Raw genomic sequence first — 10587 nt, forward strand, 5'->3', positions numbered from 1 at the left:
AACTAAAAGACACGTCCACGTTCGTTCGTTCGTTCGTTCGTTTGTTTGTTCCATTAGGTGGTGGCGTTGTCTTGTACGGGGGTTGCGGTTAGTTGATAGGATCCGCCGGGCAAACAATCTAACCGTTTGCCCTGTAATAAAGGAATTTGCCAGTGTAAACAGTGGAAGTAAACCGTTGCTGCTCGCTCTTGGACAGAGGCACGGACTGGGACTTATTCTATCAGGCGCAAAACGCAAAAAGGCAGAAGCGTTTGACGTGGAACTGGAATTTCCTGCTCTCAAGAAAACATACACACCGGTCTGTAAGTGATTAATGTTTTTGCTTGGAAATCGTCCGAAATGTACTAACTGTCAAATTTGAATGAGTCGTCGCCTTGTTTATACTTCTTGGTTGAGTTCTTACCCTTTGAAGGACAATTGTAATATTTTCTTCCTATTCTCACTTGCTCTTGCTATAATCGGTAAATAGAGTCAATGATGATTTTAGCCAAAGATAGATAGTTAGTGACTATTTTAACAGATTGGATGATAAAGCTAAATAACCGCGTCGTAAAGCTGATCCTACCTAAAAAGCTCAAAAACTCTTCAAAAAACATCGATGAGTCACGTCTTTACACTAATTCCTGCCAACCAGCTCTCTAAACCCTCTTTTGTAATTTCTACAAATTAGAAAAGAATCCTCAAAAATACAGTCTCAACGCATTTTAAAAGGACATTACTGCGCTCCATTGTGAACTGGTTACGTGCCCAACAACTTACCTAATTAGCAATCGCTTTTCGGTTTCGATCTCATCTTAGGCAACGCTTTGTGCGAAGCCTTGTGCTTGTGCTGCTTCTCCTACCACGTTTACTTAGCTGGGATTTTGTTTTTTGCGCTCAACCAGCACACCTACACCTTTCATCCGGGTCATAACGAGGGCACGGAACAAATGCATCTACCTACATGACAACGTCTATTGGCTTTGCTCCGTATGCGCCTTTTGCTGCTCTCTTTTGCTCGCTCGCCAACTCCAATCGGTTCATAATTAGACCAAAGTTGCTTTTTTTTGGAGGAGGCCTGGTGGGATGTGCCGAGTGGTGTGGTTGCTCGATACGTTTTGCATTTTCGTGCAGAAATGTCTGCACTTGACGTGCGATTTAGAAAAGGGAAACCTGAGCCGGAAATCGCCGCGTGGGATGACAGAAATTCCATCACACAGCGCTGAGTGGACTGAACCGAGCCGGACTCTGTTTGGGCGGTTACCTTAACAAGCATCACGAACATTGGTTGAAGTTTAATCTTTGGCAACATTGCAATGTGTTTCAGAAGTAGAGTGAGCAGGTTGTGATTCCTTTAGATGATTTTTTGGACCTTTTTTGTGTATCGTTTCCCACAAAAGTTCATACTAGCGTTCTCGGTCTCTATTTTGGTTTGTATCCAACTATTTGCTGGAAACAGACGGTTGCGCACTATCAGGTTGTTTCTCTTTAAAATTCATCTGCAAATAAAAACCTGCATCTACATATACCAGCGTATAGTTTTCAATTAAAAAAGCCAATTAAAAATAACAAAGCTCGCACTGCAGCACCTCGCGCCCGCTTTCGAGAGCAAACAACATCGGGCGCCGATTGGGAAAAAGCTTTGCTTGGTGTTTGCTGCAGAGCATATTTTTAGCACACGGAATCGGAAAAATGACATCCCCACTCTATGTGTCACTTCGTTAGGTGCCACGTTTCGATTCATTCATACCAGTTCGACCCGAGATCGGGCGGGCTGTTGGTGCTGCAGCTTATCTAAAATTGAAAGCTAAACATAGTCCGGGTGCTGCTGCCGCTGCTTGAACAGGACACAGGACACAGACAGAACGTTGTGCACTCGCGGCAAGAGAAAACTGAACCGGGTAGCGTCCTTCGATGCGTCCCTATTTTGAACTGCTAAAATTAGACATGGACATCACCACCAACCAATCCATCTCGCGCAGACGGAAAGGACGTTGGGCGGGCTTTCGCTTCGCTGTAACTCGCCCACTCGCTTGGTCGTCCTTTGCATTCGGGCAAATGGCACGTAATTGTGAAAGCGCCAAGGAATGGAATCCTTCCCGTACCGAAAAAAAAAGGAAAATAGAAACAAATTACACCGCGCGTAAGAACCTCTTGCCATGTTCGACGTTCGCCGACGAACGTCTTCCCACTTGCGATCTGATCCTAAAAATAAGTTTACTCAATGAATCCGCCTCGTATTACTAGGAGAAGGGGCGGCAGAAGCAGAGATTGAATGTAATATTTCAACAATAAGAGCGACACACCACAGTTATGTATCCTGGAAAAGAACCGAGAACTCCCACGCTCTAGAATTCGTGCCGGGGTCGAGGTTTTCTAGGCAGCTAGGCAAGCGGTGGTCTGGACCGAAACTTTGGAGAACCTTGGAGGGGTTGTGAGTCCCTTTTTCCACCGGACGCTATGTACAACCCTGCTTCTATTGCGCTTGACAAGACGCGAGAGAGCAAGCGAAAGCACCGAGAGAACATTCTATGCGATATCGTGATCTACAGTAAATTCTGGGTCTCTCTTACTCTTCGCTTGGACGATGATTCATTCTCGTCTATGTACACGTCTAGTATCGATCGGTCGCTGTTATGTGTGGCGCGGACAACAGCTCTAGTGATGCTAGAACGATGGCGTCAGAACCGGCCACTTCTGGGTAGAATAAAGAATTTCACCCAGCCCAATATCCCAGCTCCTCGTGGCCATCCTTCCGGAGAAGCCACGTGTAGCGCAATGTGCGCCGCTGTATATAGAGACTATCTCCATCGATGCAAATGCTTTCGACGCCCACACCAAGCTGCGGGTGGGGAGCGTACTTCCGAGATATATTCTCCACTCAGCTCCACGCTGCTTTTCCGACGAACTTTGCCGCTGCCGGTAAGGCAAGGTTCTTCACCCACGCTCGCTTTCGGTGCTTACTTTCGGTTTCTGTTTTGATCGTTAGCACGCACAAACGCACACGTGCCTACATGTAATACGTATGTGTGTGTGTGTGTGTGTGTGTGTGTGTGTGTGTCTGTTTGTGACTGTGTAGGCGCCACACAACACCGGTCGTTATGTTCGGAGTAGTAAGCAATCGCTAGGGTAAGCTTCGGAGGCGGCGAGTGTTGGTGTGAGTATGTATGTTTGTATGTAGGTACAATCATTATCGCAGTTGGAAGTAGGGTGGTTGGTTGGTGAGTAAACTTTTACATTCCTTTCTTCGACGCCACACGCCACCCCATCCACTTCACAGCAAGGACGTCACATGCGAGCCGGGAACGCAAAAGATGAATGAACGAAGCCATGAATGAATTTGGTTGGATATAAAGAGGGGTTGATGTAAGCGTTAGAGCGGGAGGTTAAGCGTAGGCGAGATCCGTGTCTCTACTCAAACGTACGCAGCCAACATCAGCGGGCAGCAGCGTCATGTGAAGGCAGTGGCGGTAGTACATGCGCGCCCGTTTATATACACCCTGGATTGAGTTGTAATGGTCTCTAGCAAAGGGAGGATTGCTTTTCCATCAGAACGTCCAACAATTCTGAATGAGAAAAGCAAAAATACCGCCATAGAATACAGTTACCGGAAGTGGGTGTTCGCCGTGTAGTGGTGGAGCCCCCACACTACACTGCCCAGACGCCCTATGCTTTGCCTGCACACATTTCAACGATGCGCTTGAACAAAATTCATTTCCCCCGAAAAACCCCCAACATTGTGGCCCGGAACCAGCAGCAACAACAACAACTACTAACGCCATTTTTGTTTCTTTTGCTTTCGTTCCCACGTGTAGGTGGTTATGCAAACTTTCGTCAGTCATTTCCGGAGTGGTGCGAGGATGAAGTCATCAACGCAAAGCTGCAGACGGCCTGTGCCGCAACGGAGCAACTGATGGGATTAAGGTAAATAATGTAGGAATTTCGGTAGAATTCGGTGTTCTTTCCCGTTCTTTTGCAGCGCGCTTAAGTTGCGTGTTACTTCAGTGATTTACATTGTGTAATCTGTGATAGGAAAAATGGTTTCGGCTGTACTGGTGTTGTACTTTGAATGATTTTTGTTAACTTATAAGAATATTTTCTTTCTTTTACATTTTACTGCCAAGCTCCATAAATAACATTCATTAATATTAGACAGACAAGTACTCATTCCGATTTCCAAAAACCGATTAAAAGTTGCAGAAGTTTATATTTAGAAGTAAAGACAAAGAGTAGAAATCACAAAAATAGACAAACAAAGTAGAGCAAAGTAGCAACACTTCCACCCCATTAACTATCTCTTCACACCACGGCACCGTAACACGCACGCAGCCTAATTTGGTTGAATGGACGAAAACAACAAACAAGCAATCTCGCCTACTTTTTCAAAGAATCAAAGTAATGTGAAACCTTCGAATGATAAAATTGTTTTTATATTCGCTCTCCCCCCCTATCTCCCTCTCTCACGCTCGGACTCTTCAAGTCTAGCACGGGGTGTTTCTCACTTCCTACAAGGTATTAAATTGTTGTGGAGGTTGCAGCAACAACAAAAAAAAATGTTACAAAAGGACAACCAAGTAAGGGCCGCCGACAGTTAGACATCGCCAAAAGGCGGAGAAAGTGATCCGGTAGTAGGCTGACAGGTTGAGAGGATATATTTATATTACCTCCTCCACGCACGCTCGGCCACCACCACCAGCAGGAGGACTAGGCTAAAGTCTTTCGTCCTTACTTTTTTGCTGAGTTGCGTAGGTTGACGTGAAGCGTTTTGAGTAAGCGAGAGAGAGAGCGAGAGAGAGAGAGACCGAACCCACGACAATACTCGCCCTGGAGGTTCATCGTCTACCATTTACAACCGCGCAGTTACATGGCGGTCTGTCTCTCCCTTTCTCAAGCGTGCTCTCACTCTTTGTTACGCGCTCTGCCGAGCTGATTCATTGAGTAGCACAAGTTGTTGGTTACTACGATCCGTCTCGGCTTGCTGCTGCTGCTTGCTACTGCTGCTCGTCGTCAACGGTTCCTTCGACCCAGTCCGTCAGAGTACGTTCGGCCGGCTGCCACACCGGAAGGTTAATGACAGACCGTTGTAGCAACGTTGTTTGCAGAGGCCGTGTGTGACCATCGCGAGCGGGTTGAAACAGTGCACAGATGTAGTTGTTCATCCTCTGGGGACGCACGGACTGCGGTGGTGAATCAGCCATAGTCTACAATGGCTTAGCGCAGTGTTCTTCAGTGTCTTTAAAGGGTGTACAGCTTCGATGGAACGTTTACACATATCAGAGTGGTTTTAAAGTGGTTTAATTTAAGGTTAAGCTAGTTGTGTGACCCAGAGAATTAAAACCGTCAGAAAGATGAAAATGTGTCTAGCAAGGAGGTGAGCAAAACACGGTCGGTACACCAAAAATATAACATCCTAAATTTTCCTGCGTAAACGGTGCTCCCCGGCGTAACCCGCATTCCACGTGATGGTACGATTACATATCCCTGCAGCTGTCCTAGACAGTGGTGCTACTAAGGTTAAGCTGTTCGAATAATAGCTGCCTCCGGTGAGGGTGATAAAACACGATACACCTGCACACGCCACTGGGAATACAACACATGAATCTTGCTCGTACGGTGGTGACGCTTGACGATGGAGACACAGCAACGGCAGCAGAAGCAGCAAATCCAACAGCAGCAGAAGCAGCAGCAGCAGCACCTACAGAATCAGCAATAACGGCGGCATGTCTCAGAACGATCGCCTCTCCCGTAGTACGCACAGGCAGTTTGTATAGCTTTCGCACCAGCCGAAGGTAATTTTCGGACGAGCCCAGAAGGAGGTGAAGATCGGCGTGTGGACGTGGTGGAGTGTTTGTAGCAGAAGGACGCTTGAGAGTGCATCTTTTTAGATTGTTTAGGATTTAAAATGCAACCCTTGATTTAGTGTGACTGTTAAACGGTAGTAATGCGCAGTGTCCGCTACCCAACACAAGGCAAAATGAACCACAAACGTACTTTGCGCCTGAATGTATGCTTCTCGGTCTGCCCCCTGTTGGTATAGTAGTACCGATTGCTGTCTGTTGCTGTGGGTCTACATACTTCAGATGTTCGCAAGTGGTATGGATCTGAAAATGGATAAATAGCATTCGAAACAAATAATCAAACGAGCTCTGACATAAAGAGTACGCGAGCCGGATTAGAATTTATACATTAGTTCGACGCTAATTCGAAGTTCGTAGACACACAGTCACACGGTAGCACAAGTTACAAATTCCTTCCAAACAATACCATGCAAAGGAGTCATATTTGGGGTTCATGCTATAAATAAGCCAACAAGAGAGCAAGAGATGCCAAACAATCTGTCAAGTAATCTATACGAAAGGATAGCAGCAGAAACAAGAGGCAAATCTGTATTTTAGATTGCATACTTTAAGGCGAACAAGCTAAACTATCGTCGAAAGCGCATAGAGATAGAATGAGAGAGAGAGAGAGAGAGGCGAAAGCAAGAGAATATACAAGCTGTAATGTTTTTTATTACTGATCCCTTTTACTACAATATTAACTACCGATTTTTGTTTATAACTCTTATAAGTTCTCATCCTTCAAATGCTGACCGTTCTTTTCTTCTTTTTCTCTCGCAGATCCCTCCGCATTTCGATCCCATTCTCGGACTCGGCGTGCAGCAGCAGCACCGAATCGTCCGACTGTGAAAGCAGCACCAACTACCTGTCCGAGTCGGCCGTAAGCGTCGAACCGGTCGAAATACTGCCTGGACTGTTCCTCGGCAATTCATCGCACAGCGAGGACCTGAAGTCGCTGAAAAAGTACAACATTAAAGTAAGTGGGAGCAAGTCGGGCCAGTCAGGGCACGGTCGATGCTAACATTTTTCCGTTTCTCCCGGCCAACAGTACATTCTGAACGTGACACCGGACTTGCCGAATGTGTTCGAACGGGATGGCCAGATACGCTATTTGCAGATACCGATCACCGATCATTGGTCGCAGGCAGGAGACCTAGCGAACCATTTCCCGGACGCTATCAAGTTCATCGGTAAGTGGCAGTGGCAGGAATGCATCGGAGGACCTTCCTTTGGTCTAATGTGTGTCTTTGCTTACAGACGAAGCCCGTTCGAATGGGTGCGGCGTGCTGGTCCACTGTCTGGCCGGTGTGTCCCGGTCGGTGACGGTTACGCTCGCCTACCTTATGTTCGCCCGGACCCTCTCGCTGAACGATGCCTTCCTGCTGGTCCGTTCACGCAAACCGGACGTTTCGCCCAACTTCCATTTCATGCAGCAGCTGCACAGCTTCGAGCAGCAGCTCAACATCGATCCGACGCAGTCGGCATCCGCCAAACAGGCCCTCTACTCGGCCTCCTCTTCCTCCGCTGCCTCGTCCTGTTCATCGTCTTCCGTGGGTGCTGGTGGAGTTGGTGGTGGAACGTCTGCAGGCGACCACGCGGGTAGTGGCGGTGGCCAACATTCCGTGTCTACCACTCCGTTCAGTGCCAGCTCGGTAGGATCGTCCGGTTCGGGATCGGCCGGTATAGAGCCACCGTCGCGTCACCATCACCACCATCATCATCAGCATCCTGCTCAGCATCCGCAGCACTCACTGCAGTCGAAGCACTCGCTGCATCAGGTCCATTCGCGGCACGCCGTCAAGTACAACTGTGCGTGTGTGGAGGTCGAGTGCAAGTGTACCCAGGCGGCAATAGATCTGCTCGGACCGTTCACTACCGGCATTTCGCCCGACTCCGGTATCGAGTTTGACCGGTGGACGCCGAGCAGTAATACGCCGAAATGAGATACGGCCGGCGAGGGTGGGCGGTTCCAACTGCCGGACCACTTCCTCCCCGGCCATGACGATCATGCTGCTGCTGCTGCTGCTGCTGCTGCCGCCCCTGAGGACAACAGCTCCGATGCCGCCGGTTAGGCGTGCAGACAGAAGAACGGCTTGTTTGTGGAAAGTTTTAAAGCGAAGAATTTTTGATCTGCAGAAAAGAGAAGGGTTGTTTTTTCGGTTTGTCTCAGCGTTGTTTGCGTTGTAGCAAGAAAAGCAGATGTGAACCCTCAATACGCACATACACACGGACGTACGAATTCCTGTTCTTTCTGTGCGATCCTTTGCTGAGACTCCAGGATACAGATAGACATGCTGCAATCGAAGCAGACTTTGATACCCTTGGAACCGCAGAACCACAGAAGACGCTGAACTGTCACTTTGAGAGCGCACACTTTGATTGGAAAATGGCTTGAGTCACTACTACTGCTACTACTACTACTACTACTACTACCACCACTACTATTGCTGCGGCATGTTTGTTTGTGAGGGAGAAGGATTGAATCTGGAAATTTAAAAGGAAAATCCGTCGTCACGTTGTGTATTGCATGTCTGCAGACGAAAAACACACACACACAGAGAAGTTCACTTGATGATGCACAATGGCAACATTTGCGGTCATAATTAGCGTGTATAATTAGGAATGCTTTTAGGGAATGGAACACACACACACACATACCCTTGGAAACGAAAATTAGAGACGAGCTAACCGCGCTCTGCTGCATCGTACACACGTACATATATATATATTAAAAAGCAAATGGTACATATACATGTAATATTATATAGATACATATATTTATGTTATAACATGTCGTTATATTAAGTAGCTATCAGCAGAACATGATTATTTCCCTCACTCACACTGCGACTTTAACGCCTGCGTGTATGTATGTGTGTGTGTATGCGTGTATTTCAGGAGCTCCCTGGGCGCCTGTATGTTTAGGTGTTGTTGTTTACGGGCCTCCGTTCGGACACCGTTTTGTTCGACGAAGCGCCCCTTTCCTTCAATTCCATCCGCCCCCCCCCCCCTCCTCCCCCCTCACCTTCATCCTTCACTTCCCCCGTCAATGTTAAACGTTTTATGACATTTTAATAGCGCGGCACTGTGTAAATTTTGCATTTCATTACTTACTTGCAAAGGGAGGACAAAAAAAGGGGCCGGCAGAGGCACACAAGCTAAAGGAAGAATTGATTGAATGTAAGGAAGAGAGTGAAGTGAGCGGAAGTAATTAACTGTTGTCACTGTTTGTTGGATGGATTTTTATTGAGATTAGGATTTGCCGGCTAAGGAGATGGATTTGCAGAGACGCGGCGAGATAGTTTAGGCTAGAGGTTTAGATCAAGACACAAGCAAGGAATTGCATCTTTTCCGATTGGGGAAAATGATTTTAAAGAAGACTATGAAACCGACAAGCGGTTAAAAAATAGAAATCGCACAACTTTCAACGCACGAACTGTGAGCGCCGCAGCCGCCGGACAATGCATTCCGAATGTTTCCATTTTTGTTTTGGTCTCTTTAACATCCCCTTTCCCTATTAAAGCCTTATTAACAACCTTGCTATGTAACGACTCCCCCCGTGAATTGTCCCAAAGATTTTCTAACTGCTGCTACTGTCCTTATCTTTGCTTTTTGAAATTACAAAATTAGTCGCTTCTACTTGGGGGGTTGGGGAAAAAAGGGAAGAGGAAAGAGTGCTTTACAAATTATTTCGAAACAATAAAACAAAAAACCCACTTAAAAATTTTGCATAAAAACAAAACAAAAAGGAACTGAACCCCGAAAGCTGTGGACGACCGAGTTTGAGACGAATTTTTCAATCATTGTTCAACTCTAGTGTGCGTGTTTGTTGTGTCATCGTGTACGGAAAACAATTTGAAGGGAAAACGTGAGGAGAAGGCTCTTGAGTTCGTTAGGTGAGAAGCGCAGCCGCAAGCCAAACTTAGTAACCGTTTTATCATGTTTGTCATGAAACAAATTCAATTTAAAAAAAGCAAACGAAGAAAACCCGAAACACAACAGACGCACTCAGCAAAACCTTAGTCCCATTGTTTCCTCCTCCTCCTCCTCCTCTTCCTCCCTCCCATCTTTGCGAGAGAAAAAGTGTGACAAACAAAAAATTAGTAAACAAAACAAGAAAACAACGACTGTGAAAATTGTGAAAACCGACCCCCGTCACGGTTCAAACGCCGTTGCGTTGCGCGTGTCTTTCGCGGCGCATACAGTGTGAGAACTGCATGCATGGAAACCTCTTACAAAACACATACAAACCTTACAAATTTAGAAAAAAGTGCATTTGTGCCACCACCACCACCAGTGTATAATCGCTCTTACCAATCCCGCTACTACCAAAAGAATCGCGACGATAAACCGTCGATTTCCAACGGGTAGGCGAGTGTGGTAGGAAATTTACAAACGGAGAAGAAGTGTAACATTAATACTATTTACGTCGCAGCATAGCCAAACGATGCAAGGAAAGAGAGAGAAAAAAAGCAAAATGGATGATGAGCAAACACCCATGGTTAAAAGGACGTAGTAACGAGAAGAAGCAAGCGCAAGAACAAACAAAAAGCCAAACAAAAGAAAATAATAATAATAATAATACTATTAATAATAAAAATAATAACACAACTCTTAAAAAAGCCCATGTGTGTTCATTTTTGTTGTCTTTAAGAAAAGATCGTTCTACTACGGATTGCCTACGTTCGGGCGCATTTTGTCAACTGGGAAGCAAATCGCTCAGGTAAGAGTACACAGTGAGAGCGTTACTCTCATCTCACTTCGAGCTGCT

General features: G+C 46.4%; 1 protein-coding gene across 6 annotated transcripts in view; it reads left to right on the top strand.

Annotated features, from left to right (window-relative positions):
* Nucleotides 1-10438, top strand: part of LOC118504791 (dual specificity protein phosphatase Mpk3) — a 30155-nt gene extending 19717 nt beyond the window's left edge. For all 6 annotated transcript variants that reach the window (XM_036039761.1, XM_036039760.1, XM_036039762.1 and 3 more), the window contains exons 3-6: nt 3795-3903; nt 6597-6792; nt 6865-7006; nt 7074-10438. In XM_036039761.1, coding sequence (XP_035895654.1) covers nt 3795-3903; nt 6597-6792; nt 6865-7006; nt 7074-7759 — 1133 coding nt within the window. In that variant the 3' untranslated portion in view covers nt 7760-10438. The remainder of the gene's footprint in view (nt 1-3794; nt 3904-6596; nt 6793-6864; nt 7007-7073) is intronic.
* Nucleotides 10439-10587: the final 149 nt, after the last annotated feature.

The sequence above is a fragment of the Anopheles stephensi genome, chromosome 2, assembly GCF_013141755.1.
Source record: "Anopheles stephensi strain Indian chromosome 2, UCI_ANSTEP_V1.0, whole genome shotgun sequence".
Taxonomy (NCBI): Eukaryota; Metazoa; Arthropoda; class Insecta; order Diptera; family Culicidae; genus Anopheles; species Anopheles stephensi.